This window comes from Gossypium hirsutum, chromosome D02 (genome assembly GCF_007990345.1).
Source record: "Gossypium hirsutum isolate 1008001.06 chromosome D02, Gossypium_hirsutum_v2.1, whole genome shotgun sequence".
In the NCBI taxonomy this organism is placed as follows: domain Eukaryota; kingdom Viridiplantae; phylum Streptophyta; class Magnoliopsida; order Malvales; family Malvaceae; genus Gossypium; species Gossypium hirsutum.
The window spans coordinates 41,948,639-41,964,868 of NC_053438.1; the positions used below are offsets into that span (position 1 = coordinate 41,948,639).

Here is a 16,230-nt window from a genome sequence, read left to right on the forward strand (position 1 = left end):
TATAATTTTAAATTCTAAAAAAATAATAATTCTAAAAAAATATCAATAAGACTTGAGAAATAAAATCTCTAAATAAGTAACAAAACTTAAAATCAAATCATCGTTTATAATACATTAAGTATTCAACAATACGATTACTAATAAAACTAACAAGAAAGATAAATATTCTATGAAATTATCTAATTACTTAATCATTCCATATTTATTGGGTTATTCGCTCTCTAACATTAAACTTATACTCTTTGTTAATTTGTTATCATCGATAGATCCTTAACCAAGTACAAACAATTAATAATAAATACCATGTAATTTAGTTAATGATAAATTGTAAAAATAGTCATCCAACTATTAGTGCGTTTCTATTTTGGTCACCTAAGTTTAGAATTTCTATTTTAGTCAGTAACATTGTTGAAATTTAATATTTTGGTCACTCTTATGTTAAATCACTAACGGTGGCCTCTTTTTTTATTTGGATGATAAAAATTTAACCTTCCAATATTTATAGATTCTATCAATTTAGTTCTAATTCTAAGTTTAACTATTTACTTTACACATTCTGCCAATTATAAATACATATAAAATTATAAATAAAAGAATACCCATTTTCTTTTTTTTGACATAAATTTATTTATTAAAATAATAATTTTATTTTATGAATAAAATATTTTTAAAAAACCTCACAAACAAGATTTAACTCAAATTCAAACTTTTCCTTTCCTTTTAGTTTATTTTATAAATAATAAATTTTATCATACGTCTGGCCTTGTTCCTTAGTCATCATCAAATTTGTTGAGCGTTGGGCACCACCTTCTCTTACAACCATCAATACTAATATCACTTACTCTAAACTTTTTGATTTCATTGTCCTCCATAGTCGCACCATCGAATTAGGAATCGATTGTGGAGCTACCTACAGGGCCTTCCACCTAATGGGTCTTTAAGACCTTATCCTCACCTATATATCTCTAATCATGGCTGCCCCTAAATGCAACAAACTCATTATAGACAACAACCTATAGACATCGATTCTCACATTTTTTGACCACAAGCTATAATTTTTGACCCAACCTGAACATGGTTGTCATTAATATTGAAAAAAGGGAAAAGTTAAATCATAAGTCTTTTTCATGGATTTCCCCCTTAAATTGTTTTATTTATAAGGTTATTATTTTATTTATAAGGTTATTATGTTAATAAACAAATTTTATGTTAGAAATTGCTAAAAATATATTAATTTATTTTTTAAATATTTTTATGTATTTTTATTGAAAAATGAACTTTTAAATATTTTTATTATTTTTAGGAATCAAGACTGAGTTGACAAAATATGTAAAATTGTGGGCTAAATTTGTTTAATATTTTAGATTTAGGACTAAATCGATAGAATATATAAATATTGAAGGGCTAAATTTGTTATTATGCCAATAAAATCACCATTAGTGATTTAACGAAGGAGTGAACAAAACATAAAATTTCGATAATGTTAGTGACTAGAATAGAAAATTTTAAACCTTGATGACCAAAATAGAAACATGCTAATAGTTGGATGACTCTATCATTTACTTAAATTTAGTATGAATAATTTATAACAAATAAGTTAATTATTTAGTAGGTTAAAATGTATGAGAAATTATATTTTATTTTAAATTATTTGAAGGATATTAGTAAAATAATAAATATTTATATTTAAAATAACATATATCTTAAAACTAAAATATTACTATCGTATAAAACTAGCTTTTTAAATTTAAATAATATAGAAACGTGGTTGAAAAGTTATAATATAATTATTCAAATTTTCGGTAGCAATTAAGAAAAAACGATTTTATAAGTTTAATAATGGAATGATAAAAAAATAAGCATTGTTGGATGATTTACCCAGAAAGGAAACAAGAGGGCAGATTGAGGTGGTGCTAAAATCTCAACAAAATTGCAAAACCCCAAGCCTCTGCTAATAAGAGCAAGAATAATGGCAACATCGTATCCGCTGTACAATTGTGGGACTAGACAGAACTCGTTTCTAATTCCTGGCAGTGGCAGTAGAACCTCTGTCTTGGGCTTGAGATGGAGCGAATCTCAATTCTTCTGCAAAACCCACGCCCCTTCCTATCGTCTTGGTATCATCAAGAGGAAATGCCGTCACAACGCCGTAATCAGGGCCGCCGCCTCTGGCTCCGATTATTATTCCACTTTGAACGTCAGTCGTGGTGCCACTTTGCAAGAGATTAAGACCTCTTACAGGAGTCTTGCTCGCAAGGTTCGTCGCTTTCTCCAATTAGCTTGCTGTTTGTTTTAGAATTTCGCAGTTGTCTAACATTACTCCATCTTTTGGGAGGATTGAATTTATAACATTGGATTTGATTTTTATTTTATTTTTAATTTGAAATGATATAATCTTTGCTTCTTATGGATAGCTTGAAAGTAATGAGTGTTGTTGCCTTGCCATTTTCTTTTTCATGCTAAATGGAATGAAATTAAGGGATATAAAGTAGTAGATTAATGAGACCGTTTATTTGATTTAAGATTAACCATTTTAAAAAACAATCTGTCTAGGTTTTTAATCAGAGTTGAAAAAAAAATTTGTAAAAACATAGGTTATAGATTAAACTATTAGGAACTCATACGAGTTTTTAATGTTTACACGCCATTACCATATTTCATCCTCTATTTTTATATTCATCCATTGGAAGACTGAATTAACCTATGAGATAATCCAGTTCCATAGAGTTCTTGCATCGAGTTGATCTCAAACCAATGACCTAGTTGCTTCAAATGCCGAGTGTTCCTTTGAGATATTCATGCTACCTTCTATAATTGGAATGGTGAATTTTAATTATTGTGATGTCTTTGTATCCTTATTTTCACTTTAATCTGAAGCTATGGACTGTCTTTGGTTCTAACACCTGTGGAATCAGTCCAATATTTTCTAGTTTATGTAGAGAAAGAATGTAATTAGAATCCTAAAATGATTAGTATTATCTTTTAAAATCTTTCAGGGGCAGTGAACTATCTGGGTTTGCATGTAGGTCAGGTTTCTGATGATCAGCTTATGATTTTTGCTTGAGTGTACCAGGATTTTTGCTAAATATTTGGGTAAATTGACTCTCTATGCATGAGGATGATTGGAAAGTAGATGGAATGTTAAAGGTTTAAGAGGGTAGTAAATATATCACTTGTTAGTTCATTTCTTGCCCTTAAATTTCCATTATCTTAACTAAATTAGAGGAAGGAAAAAGAGTTTTCATAAACCTTATGATATTTTATTTCCCTCATTTTTTTCTAGGTTGCATAGTGTTTGCTTCTTTCGATTCCCTATGCCCCTATTTTCAAAGCTATAGGCTGCAACATATTTGGGTGGACTGACTTCCCTAGAATTTTTTTCACTGCAAAGTTGATGGAGTAATAAGGCTAAAAATGGTAGTAAATATATACACTGTTTAGTTCATTTCATATCCTTACTTACGTTTCCATTACATTAACTAACCGAGATGGAAAAAAGAGCTTTCAAAAGTTTTCTAATATATTCTTTCCCTTCTCTATTCCCCTTTCCTTACGGGTAGCATGTTGTTTAAGATTATAAAATGAGTGTTGCTTTTTTTTTTTTTTTTTTGGGATAACTTGCCCATAGTGCATTTGTTTGTAAGAGTAAGAACATTCTGGTCGGACAAATGGATGTTGTCATGTTGTTACTTCAAGTAAATCTGCAATCTCGAGCTTCGTCTTGAGCTAAATTTTAGTAATACGGAAAATAAAGAACACGATATATGTGCCATTGGCACATGTCACGATTAATTGGACTAGCACCAGTTATTTTAGTATATTTGATATGAGAGAGAGAGAGAGAGAGACCTTGGATGCTGATCCTGGATTGGATGGTTAAAAACTACTAGGTCAAGTCCTAGTTGTGTGACTTTGCCCGTTTATGTTTTAACTTATTCTTTAGTTCACATATTGTGCAATAATTGATATATCATTCAAAACAGTATCATCCAGATATAAATAAGACTCCTGGTGCAGAAGAGAAGTTCAAAGAGATAAGTGCTGCATATGAGGTTAGTATTGTTGTTTTAAAGCTTTTCCTTGTAGAAGTGCATTCTTTTCTTCCAATCCTCCTGGACTCTCAAAAATGTAGTTGTTTTAACTCTTAATATAATTCAATTTTATAAATTCAAATTTTTGTTCAAGTCTAATAATTCACTTACTAATATATTTCAAATAAAAACACATAAGCATGAAATTAAAAGTCATTATTAGACATTAGTTCTAAATTTCCTTGATTAGTCTATTACAAAAAGTTAGTGTAAAAAAATTATATAGAAAGATAAATAAAGAATAGACAAGGAGAAAAGAATTAAAAGGAAAACAAATAGTAGAATAGATAAAGAATGTAGGGGCTGGGGGAACATGTTTACTTTTGATTGGCAGTGTCTACCTTTGGTTTTGAAGAGCTTGAGTGTTTGAAGGATGTTGAAATTTTTGTGTTTTGATGATTTAACAAAATTTTAACATAATAAAATTGATGATTAGTAAGTTTATAATTAATACAATAAAAAGAAATAATGGTATTTTAAGTTTTAAATTAAATAAAAAAAAGAAAAAGAAATTTAAGTCAGTTTCGCTACTTCAGTGAAGGAAATAATGGTATTTGAGTTAAAGAAAAAAAAAAAAGCAAAAGAAACTTAAAAAGTTAGCTGCACCGCTTCAGTGAAGTAAATAACGATGTTTGAGTTTTAAAATAAAAATAAATAAATAAAGGAAACTTAAATAGTTGCTTCACCGCGTCAGTGAAATAAATAATGGTATTTGAGTTTTAGACAAAAATTGGCTTTAGAAAGCTAGCTTTTTGGTCGCCTAGTGTTGAAGCCAAAGCACAGTAAAGTAAGCATCCAATAAAAGTAGCCTCGCCTGTGAAGGTCAAAGGTGAATCTTGATTTTCCACTGTGCCTTAGCACCTAGGCAGGTGACTTAGTGTTACTTAGGCCTACAAAATTTTTAAGGTCCAGGTTTTTAAACTCAAAACCCTGTTTGGAAAATTGAAAAGCCTATTTGCATGTTGCTATTCGAGAGGCCTATTTGTGATTCAAAGAAAAGAAGCTCATTATAATTTTCTGTCATTTTAAAAGAAAAATTAACTAAAGGAAAAGAAAAGCCATTGTTATCCTTGCTCACATCTTCATTAAATTAAATTGATTACTCAATACTTTTTAATTTAAGAAACATATCCTATTTTATTGAATTCATAACAAGCCCTTGCTGAAATATCCTACTTTCGCATCTTTTTTAGTTATATTCCTGTATCTTGGATATTAGGCAATGTTACTTGTGTCTAAGATCGTGCCATGTTGAAACGGGTACTCCATTTTTGAGGAGTCCAAGCATCAAAGCTATTGATAGTATTGAACTTGCAGTATATTCATCTTTTTATGTTGTGTCATAATGATGCATTTATGTAGGTCCTATCAGATAATGAGAAAAGATCTTTATATGATCGCTTCGGTGAGGCAGGTTTACAAGGAGAATATGATGGATCAGGTGATTATTCAGCAGCGGTAAGATAATGGCTAATTCTATTGCACTCTGCAAGTATCAAATGGCATGCTTTATGTTCACTAGTAATCTCCTCTCGTCTACCCCGCCTTGCTCTTCTTTTTATTAATTTGTTTTGGGTCAACGCATAGTTTAGGTGGGTGGGTGTGGTTGTTTTGTGGTTATATATTTGTAATATTTGGGATGCATGATTATGCTTCATGTTTTATGATCAATGTTCATCTTTAGGTTGATCCATTCGAAGTGTATAATGCATTCTTTGGTGGTTCCGATGGGTTCTTCAGTGGAATGGGTGAACCAGGAGGCTTTAACTTCAATTTGAGAAATAATGGAAGCAACGATCTTGACATTTGGTAACTGTCTACTTGGACGATTTTTTCTGGCCATCACATAATATACTTAGATCTTTAAGAAAAATGTTAGACACCAAAAAGCAAACTGTCAAACTTAACCTTATGGCTAATAAAATGCAAACTAAAATTACAAATTGTAATATAAAAGTATATTTCTCAATATAACCTTAATGTTTAAAATATTAGATTGAAAAAGGAGATAGAAGCTATACTTTTAATTATTGTTATATTATTATTTGTTTTGATTTGGAGCAACAACTCACTTTTGAGTAAATAATTCTTATTTTCTAACTTTGAATTTCATGATATTGTAGGTATGAACTTCATTTGAACTTTGAAGAATCTATTTTTGGAGGAGAGCGTGAAATTATGGTATCCTATCTTGAAACATGTAATGATTGTGGCGGAACAGGTGCTAAAACTAGTAGTTGCGTAAAATCATGTACTGATTGTGGAGGTAAAGGAGGGTCAACGAAATCCAAAAGGACTCCATTTGGAGTGGCAATAGAGGTATTATCCTCATGACAACATTAAAGTGATTGATGATGCAATAGTTGTTTATTCTCCAATTTTTCTTTTCTAAATTGTTGTTTTCTATTTTCAGTTTTCTTGCCAACTTATGGAAGGAATTATAGTTCTGCATTCGTAGTATCTATATACTTTATATAAAAATTGAATAATAGGATTAAATCATGCTATTTGTTGAGCTAATTGGGCACCAAAACTCAAGTGTTACATTTGAACTTGGCATTCTCATATTAAATGGGAAGCATGGAATAAACTTTTGTACCTCCATGTTGTGGGAAATAGCTAGATTTGGTAGGAAAAGAAAAAGAGGATATGCAAAAACAAGTCCAAAAGGAAGCAAAATTTAAAGAAGAACGAGGAGGGCGAAGGAAAGAATAAAGAGCTGCCGTTTTTTGGTGGCTATGTGCTTGGATTTTGTTACAAACTATAACTTGATTGTAGACGTGATTGTAGGGATAGATTAGCAGATTCTTAGGAATCTTTTAGATTAATATTATTTGATTATTTCCTAGTCCTTTTTCTTTCTGCAATTATTTTTTTTCCCGTTAGCTTTGAACATACAATGTACTTGTATCCTATTGCGCTGACTCTACGAGTTTTGAAAATTTGGATGAGAGTTAGACACTAAGAACATGTATATAGACCTTAGACAATATAATGGTTCTATGCCTAGATTGCACCTTGCGCCCTGGGCATCGCTAAAAGGATAAGCTGCACAATTTCTGTCATTAATCAAAACTATAAGTAGTAAGCCCAAGAGCAATTGTTTAACTTTAACTTTTTGTTACCTGACCTGTTATTTAATTTTAGAATTCAGTTCTTATCTTTAGCATATGTTATATAGATAATATGTTATATTTCTAGGTTTCTACTTGCTCAAGCTGTGGTGGCAAGGGCAAGATAATCACTGACAAATGTCGAAGATGTAGTGGCTGCTGTAAAGTAAAAGTGAAACGGAGTATGAGAATAATCATACCCCCTGGTGTTGCTGATGGTTTCACAAAGCGAATACGTGGAGAAGGCAATGTTGATAAGAAAAGGTATTAATCTAGTCAAGTTTTCTTTATGTTGGTCTTTGCATATGGGAATCTCTTTTCCCCCTTTTATATGTGAATTCATTCGGAGATCTGAAGTTGGGTGAGTGTTTTCTTTTTTCCTTGGCCGGCAAGTAGGGTGAGTTGATAGTAGATTATGATGGTATTTCTGGTTTTTGACTTATAGTTGGCAAAGCAGCCAAATTGAGTAGGATTGATCTTAGGGTTGGAATTGAGAGAAGCGGAAAGCAATATGAAGAAGTGAAGAACTTTGGAATCTTGGTTCTCTTTCCTGAAAAGGGGCTATTTCTCTTGTTGGTTTTGTTAAGTGGTGTTATCCCAGTCTGTTATGTATTAGTAGGTTTCCTGTGGTCTTATATTAAAGCTGGACCCCTCCATGCTTAACGGGGTCAAGCTGCTAAAAGACTCCTTTGATTCTATCCATATTCAGGAATCTTTTTCTTCAATATTGGGTAAATGACTCATTTTTATATTTCTGTATTCTTTTGATTTCCTGTTCACCTTTTCTTTTGTTTTTATTGTTATCTAAGAGTAATGGTATTAAGTAATGAAGGTGAGTGCTCTGAAGTAAAGCTTGTTAATTTGTTTAATGCAATAGTCTCTATCAGACACAAGAAGGGAGATTCAGCTTGAGTTTGGGCATCATATTTTTATTTAGTCATTTTGTTTTGAGAATCTTAATGAATTAGTTTCTCTTCTCACGTTTGTTTCCATCTTATATATTTTGGTTAGAATTTTTTGTACATAGGAAACTTGTATCTTGCAATAACAGAGCCATTTCTCTCTCTAGGGGATTTGCTGGTGACCTCTTCGTAGTCCTCCGTATAGGAGTAAAGCAAGGAATTTGGAGGGACGGTCTCAATCTTTACTCAAAGATCAATGTTGACTACACCGAGGCAATACTCGGGACAGTGGTGAAGGTACTTGTTGACTTTTTGTTACCTCATATTAATTTAATCATCAGCCTTAACGTGTTTGGCGAGTATATTACAAAGTGAATGTAGCCCTTAATATATTACAAGGGGTTTCAATTCTTTGTAAGGTGAGGGGTAGCCCATAAGATATTGGAAGGAATTTAATTACAAATTTGTTCAGAGAGCATCATTCCAAATTGAATATACAAGTTTATACTGATAGATGCATTATTATAAAAAGTTGTACATAAGTTCAGAAAATTAACACACACATTACCTCAAAGTCACAAAATATCACATGGAAATAATTCTAATTAAAACCAGTAAAATAGAAAAACTTTGATGTGATATGGGATTAAGTTATAAAATGCTAAAAGATATTTTTCTTGTCCTCATAAAGACTTCTACTAGTTATGCTTGAACCATAAATAAACCCACAAAGCAGTCGGAGGAACAAATTTAAATTCCTCAACATACTTATGCTGTTTACTTAACATAGACCAATAGCCCCTTCTAAATTATGAAATAAGTAGAAAGCAAGGGAAAAGACATTAGTTATAAACTGCTGTTAAAGATGATTTCTATGCCTTATTCAACTTTTTTGTTTTTAGAATCTTGCCAAGAAATGCAAGAATTGAAAGTGGGATTGGGCATGGCTAGTCTTTTACCTTCTAAATCTAACTTGGACTTTGTCCAGTTTTTGGAGGCTGTTAGTGCATTCCATATGGATAAATTAGTTAGAATTGTGTTATGTCATGCCTAAAACAAGAATCTTCTGATGAAGTGGAGTCTAGTTTTTTCTCAAGACTGAATACCCAATGGTGTTTGAATTCTCCCTGCTTCCAGGTTAACTTAAAAATAGCTTCTAAAGCATATGCTGATAACTGAACCTAGTGGTTTTCTGTTACCAACGTCCTATATGGGAACTTGATTATGTTTTGTATTATTTTTTTGGCTTGGCCATAGGTAGAATAAGTAAGTCCAAGTGAATATAATGCCACCAAAAACTCCAAAGGAACCTATGTGGGATAGTAACTTCAAAAACTGGGGCTATGATGAACAAATGTCACAACAAACTACTTGGGCTATCATGCCAAGTTAGGCATCCAGTCTAAATTGACTCCACAATTGTGGGAGGCCTACTTGAATACAAGGATAAAACCACTTAAAATTAGTTATTTCTGACATATTCCATTCATATCAAGCACTTTGGTTTTTTGTGCTCATATCAAGCACCATAAAATGTAAAGCAAGTATCCATATGTTCTGTAAGTTTGTCTCTAAGCGAGTCATTATACACTGAAGCCCTTCTGGTCCTTAATTTTCCACGTGTCTGAGAATTCTTTTTATCTTTAATCAATAATTTTAAATTTCAGGTAGAAACTGTTGAAGGTATTAAAGATCTTCGAATCCCCTGTGGGATTCAGCCTGGTGATGCAGTGAAACTTTCACGCTTGGGAGTTCCAGATGTCAACAAACCTTCAGTTAGAGGTGATCATCACTTTATTGTGAATGTTCTGATCCCAAAAGATATCAGGTATTTATCCGGCAATACCTGCATACTACTTCATGCATCTTCAATAGTTACAATTGCAGTAGTTTAGTTTCTATGGTCCTTATTTCTGAATTTCTTTTTGCTCCTGAAGACGTGTTAACCTAACCTTATTATTGAGGGTTTGAGACCTAGTTCCGTAGTTACTAATAGGGAACAGTGAAAATATTACTTCTATTATGCGATTAACATTGAGATTAAAGCTTGTTGGAAGATACTTTGGAATGATATGATTGTGACACGGAATAGGAGAAAAATGATAACATGGAAACTTATAATTAGAAACAAAATTACCAAGGGAGGAGAAAATTGGGAGCTATAGAAGAAATAGGGTGAGAAAACCACAATAATCAACAGGAGGAGAAATATTGCGTACTCAATTTTCTCTGTCATTGAAACCTACATTAAATTGAAATAATAAAAATAACTAATGAACTAAACCAAATCCTAGTAACAGCATGAATCACCAAATATAACCATGACCAAAGGTATCTCCAAATGTATAAAAGCGCAAGGCATCAGATTTTGATTATACCTGTGTTGGTTCTTTTTCTTTTCCATACAAAGCAAAGAAAAAGCTGCGCCCTGAGGATTGTTTTCTTGAAAATGCATTAACTTCTTTGTTAAGTAGCACATTAGGTAAGAGTTGGCTGTAAAAGAAATGATATAAAAAATTTGCGTGGTTATATAAGTGATTAGGGGTACACATATGCACATATAAGTAATTTGCACTTTACTTAGGTTTTGGTTTAGCTATAAATGCATATGTTATTTTTTTTTGGTTAAAGTACCTGGGGGGTCCTTGTATTATAGGGACTGGATTAATTAGTCCTATTGTTAAGTGAATTAATTTAGTCCCTATACACTATTAAAAAGAATCAAATAAGTCCAAATTGTAACTGAGTTAACATTTACTATATAAAAATGTCTTGAAAATTATTTTTTTTCAATTGCAGCTCTATTCCAATTTTCACTAGAGTAGCCCGACATTGAATGAGTCAAGCTCAAGTGCCATTGAGCGAATAGCTCACAAGTAGCTTGATTCGGCTACTTGCCACCCAAACTTTGTTTTGAACCTTCTGTGAGAAAGTCAAGTTCAAATATTTCATTTTTGTGCAAGAAACACGTTGTACTCGGTGCCATTTTGTCTCATGTCAAAACTGCTATATCACCCTAAGGTGTGGAGTCCCTGTTAGATTCTAAGGGGAAAACTTAGCAAAATTCTATTATTCTCTTCACATACATTGCTTGTAGTGAGCCAATGTCCGGTAACCCTTTGCATGAGTTTAGCTACTTGAAATGATTTTGAAATAACAAATGATAATTTACCTAAAATGATTTATTCACACAACGCAGAGTAAAAAGTTTTAAATGCTACAAACATTCAGGAGAAAATATGTTTTATCTTTTAAAGGGGAACTTAATGACAAAAAAAAAAAAGACTACTTTCTTTGAAATTTCTGTTCATAAAATTGAGAGATATTTTGATTAATGACAATAATCACAATTGTGGTCAAACGTGAATGTTAATCTGAAGATAAGAGACAGACACATCCTAAGAGTTTGTTCAACCTTTTCTTTTTAAATCAAAAGTTGAGCTTAGTATATAAATTGATTAAACTCAGTTAACCATTCCCATTTATATAAATGAAAAATTCAAAATTGACTCCTATACCTAATACAAAATGAATTAGGAAATCCCTTGTTAAGGTGATATACATATATAACAATACTCAGTGGTTTTAAAAATTGGACTGGACTGTGTGGGCATGAACTAGTAACCTATTCATTTAAAAGTTATGCTTAAACCAAATAATAACTGGAGCAGTCAACTTTCCGGTTAAACACTCCAGATTTGCATAAATTTCTTCTTTTGAATTATTATTGATCTTTTGAAAGGATATATTTCACTTTGTGGGGTTTGAACTCATACCTTACCTTTCAATTGATAATGAAACCATTAAGTCAATGTAAACCATTAAGTTAATCTATTGCTATTTAGTACTCATTTAATAGTAAAACTCATTTCATATTACCCTTTCAGTTGAGCCCAGCCAATTGAATTTGTTGAACTGGCAACTATGCTAGGTTTTGATAATAGGACAATTTTTTTATTGATTTTAGGGTAGTTTTTTGTGTCCTTTTTTGGCTTTGAAAGGTTTTTGAGTTTTGGGGTTTTTTTGAATGTATTGAGGATTGAGTATTTAGGTTTGGGGTTTGAATGAGGGTTGCTAGTTTCCTGTCTGGATTTTAGAACATCTTTTGGTGCTTAGGTATTTGGTTTGGTAAGTGTGAAATGATACTTGCATCCATTTATATAATATGATTATTACAATAGCTTGCTGATCTGATTTTGTTGTGAGAAATTATTTGGTTTGGAACCTAAGACTTGTTATGATGGTAATGATAGTAACAAAGAACGCAAACTTATTGAGGAAGTAGCTTCACTCAAAGTATCTAAGAGAAGCTGTCCTTCTGATGGTATTGGTTCTTGCTTCCTCTAATTGAAAGTGTTTATTGACTTTAAAAAAGTATATGTTTCATTTACTATTGTGTGATTGTATCTTCCAGGAATGCATGAAGCTGGTGAATCCAAAGAGCGTGCTTCGATTAAACGAACCAGCCGCGTTGCATCATTGTGGAACTCAGTTAAGACCTTCTTGGGGTACTGTATTCTTCTGAATTCTTTGATCTCCCAAATTAAAGCCTGAGAAAATTCATGCTCGGATTTGAAGCATAAAATGTTAGGGTATGCAACTAGCAAGTGCTGGTTCTATGTAAAGAGGCATTATTATACCAAAATATGGTGTGTTATTTGCAGGCGAAGAGAGTCCCGAGAAGGGTTTGCGTCAATTACGGCAGACGCATCATCAGCGTTACTGTTGCGGTCACATTGCAAGTCAGATAGCAGCCTATTAACAGTTTCATATTTTTCGGTTTTCGTATTTACTTTAATTTGGACATTGATGCGGAGAAACAAAAACTGCTGCATTGGGTTGAATCAAAGAAAACACACATCATAGTGATAGCATCAACAAGTGATTTTGGGCAGAGACTTTATTTATTATATGATTAATTGAGGAATCTAAGTGCTTGTTAAATTGCTATTATGCTACTATCCCATCTCTCGCATAATCCTTGAATTCGAGTTTTGCTTAATCCACCCACATTCAGGAATCTGACGCCTTTGTCTTTTCACAAACTTGTACTAATTAATTATCAATTGTTTTCTTTTTTACATTTTCAAATAATTTCGTTATTTTATTCATCAATGCATTGTAATTATTTAAATTTTAATTACTTTTCTTAATAATGTTTTTAATTATTGTAATTAGTATAAAGTAACATTTTCATTTTATTTGTTAAAAATAACTAAAATATATTTACTTATTTAATAATTTAAATATTATAAAAATAAACAGGGTAAATTATCTAGTTTGACATTCAATTTTTAGGGTTTTTCATTTTGGTCACTCAATGAAATCATGTAATTTGATTACCCAATTTTTAGGGTCTAATGGCTGTTAACTATATATGTCACATCATGTTTGTGTTTTCATTTTGATCGTCTAACTTTTATGTCATTTTCATTTTGGTCACCCCGAAATATCTTTCTTGAGCATTGATTAGGGTAAAAAATCAAAGATCAACATGAGAAATTGGTAAAAACTAAAATAATACAGAAAAACTGTCAAATTGTATTTGTTTATCTTATTGCTGAAAATTTTAAATTTGTGTTTTGAAATATTAATTTTTAAACTTTTAGATTCAAAATTATAGTAACAAATTGATTGACATTACCAATGGATAAATTTTTTTAACAGTTTATCTAATTTATTTTGATTTATTGAAATTATTTTAAAAAATTATCAATTAAAATTAATCTATCATAGTTATCCACGAAACGCAAGTTTTTTTTTATTAAATGATATTGAATCTTTCATGCTAAGCTAAAAGCAAAGTAAAATCATTGCAATTAATAAAATTAATTAATTTTATCTTCCATTCCAAACAAACTTAAAATTTTTCATTGCTTCTTTACCCAAACGAAGAACAAGTAATTTAATTAATTGCAAGGTTCTTTTCCTTTACTTTTAGCTTAGCATGGAAGATTCAAGATTATATAATCAAAAGAAGTTTAAGTTTTGTAGATAATTATTAAATATGAGTTATTTGAGTTGGTTTCGTTAAAGATAATCTAGAAACATGAAATAAAATTTTAAAATTTAAAAGTATATTAAATTAATTAATTTTAATATTATAGTAACAAATCGGTTGACATCATTAATAGATAAAAAATTTCAACAATTTATTCAATTTATTTTTGATATTTAAATTTTCAATATTAAAAAAATTTAAAATTTACGGAAATGGGATAAACAAGTACAATTTGACAATTTGATGTATTTTTTAGTTTCTATCTCTTTTCTCTTTAACCGTTTTTTTTACAACAATCAATACTTAAGAAAGATGTTTTTTAAGTGACTAAAATGAAAGCAACTTAAAAGTTAGGTTACCAAATGAAAGTGCAAATCTGATGTGACATATACAATTAACCGCCTCATTAGAGTTTTAATGCTTGGATGACTAAAATGAAAGTGCCCTAAAAGTTGGTGACCAAATTGAAAGGATTTTATTTAGGTTGACTAAAATGAAAGCGTCTTAAAAGTTAGCTGTCTAACTAATTAGTTTACCCTAATAAATATTTGCAAATCATAGTTAAAGCATTTTCACCATATTCAATGTACAATATAGTTTTACATCATATAATCAAGGCTTAACTCACAAATTGGTACTTCAATTAAATCATTTTTATCATTTTGATACTTTTAACTTTTTTTTTTGTCACAAATGATACCTAAACTATTTTTTTCATGAGTTGGTATCTCCATGACTCCAACCTTTAGTAAAAAGGTTAAGTCTATTTAAAAAAAAAAAGATTTAACTTACAAATTGGTACTTAAACGATTCTATTTTTTCTATTTTGGTATCTAAATATTTTTTTGTCATAAATAGTACCTAAACTACTTTTTCCTCAAGTTGTACTTACCTTAATTATGAGTCAAACTATTAAGTCTATTTTTTAAAAAAAGATAACCAATTAAAAATTACCATGTGACAAAAAAGATAAAAATATTATTTTCTTTACATATGTTCTTTTTACTTTATATTTTTTTTCTTTCTTCTTCCCCTCATCTTAAGTTAAGTTCTTTTACAAGTGTGAGCATTTTGAGTTTCATGGTTTTGATCAAGATTTCTAGAACTAGATTAAATTGTATTTTATTTTTTTGACAGAAATTAAATTGTAACTTGTGTTCATAGGGAAGGGAGTGTTTCTTCTCAGTTACCACCGACTCCAATAATGGAATCAAAATGAGTAATAGAAAAGAAAAGAGTTTTCATTTTTACTTTGTTGGATACATATTTGTTTCTTGTCACAAGGTTTTTTCTAAATTAATTAAATTCCTATCAACAAACAATTAATATATGAAAATGATTGTCACACTTTTCATAATTTGGTCAATGGCAGCACTTCCTAACACGATTTTTTAAGCAATTATCTGCATTCAGCATGAGTAACTTGGAAGTTTTCTTCTTTCACCTGCAATCAATGTTTCAAAATTAAATTGCAAAAACGATGGTTTCTTTTTTACAATACCATTGAATATATATATATATATATATATATTTCATAATGTGTATTAATATGATTTATTTTTCAGATTAAGGTTTAGGTTCTATTTTTATTTTTTTTCTTATCATTATCGACATTCTATTTTTACAAGTACATGATTGATCTCTCATTATATACCATTATAAAAGCAACTTAGATTTTCTGCTTTTATTCCATTGTCTTGTCATTTATGTATTACCCACATAAGATATCTTTAATTTCTTTAAGTTAAATTCGTTCACCCAATTCAATCATATCTTATCTCATAGTCATCATTGTATATTTCATGGTGAAAAGACCATTGCTAACAAATAGTAATGATACTCATTCATCCCTGACAAATGATCTGTGACCACGATCTTTTCTCATAATTCATTCAATGCTAGTGAAAGAATATCATTTACTCTTTAATTGAAGGTTTAAGTGTGTAAAAAACCCTCAAAATTTTTCAAAAAAGCAATTAAGCCCTTGCTTTTTTTTTTCACTCAATTAGGTACTTGAACTTTCAAAATGCATCAAAAAGACCCTCAAACTTTTTCAAAAAAAGCAATTAAGTCCCTGCCTTTTTTGCACTCAATTGGGTACTTGAACTATCAAAATGCATCAA

The 16,230-nt window shown here is 30.6% G+C and overlaps 1 protein-coding gene across 7 annotated transcripts; it reads left to right on the plus strand.

Annotated features, from left to right (window-relative positions):
* Positions 1–1,811: 1,811 nt before the first annotated feature.
* On the plus strand, positions 1,812–13,187 carry LOC107887190 (chaperone protein DnaJ). 7 transcript variants are annotated; one of them, XM_016811355.2, is made up of 11 exons: positions 1,812–2,257; positions 3,984–4,052; positions 5,454–5,549; positions 5,776–5,900; positions 6,215–6,410; positions 7,293–7,468; positions 8,274–8,403; positions 9,774–9,934; positions 12,360–12,430; positions 12,521–12,614; positions 12,771–13,187. In XM_016811355.2, exons 1-11 carry the CDS (start codon positions 1,970–1,972, stop codon positions 12,970–12,972), a joined length of 1,608 nt encoding a protein of 535 aa, XP_016666844.2. In that variant the 5' UTR covers positions 1,812–1,969; the 3' UTR covers positions 12,973–13,187. The 7 variants fall into 7 exon arrangements, 6 of the variants coding, with proteins under 6 accessions (XP_016666844.2, XP_040944571.1, XP_040944569.1 ...); XM_041088637.1 differs by having other exon boundaries at positions 1,819–2,257; positions 12,521–12,597; XM_041088635.1 differs by having other exon boundaries at positions 1,819–2,257; positions 5,464–5,532.
* The last annotated feature ends 3,043 nt before the right edge of the window (positions 13,188–16,230 follow it).

Excerpts from the sequence above, each read along its gene's own strand:
- LOC107887190 (XM_016811355.2), top strand. The coding sequence starts at position 1,970 with ATGGCAACATCGTATCCGCTGTACAATTGTGGGACTAGACAGAACTCG. Across the intron at positions 5,901-6,214 it reads AGCAACGATCTTGACATTTG|GTATGAACTTCATTTGAACT; the intron begins GTAACTGTCTAC and ends ATGATATTGTAG. Across the intron at positions 9,935-12,359 it reads CTGATCCCAAAAGATATCAG|TAACAAAGAACGCAAACTTA; the intron begins GTATTTATCCGG and ends TGGTAATGATAG.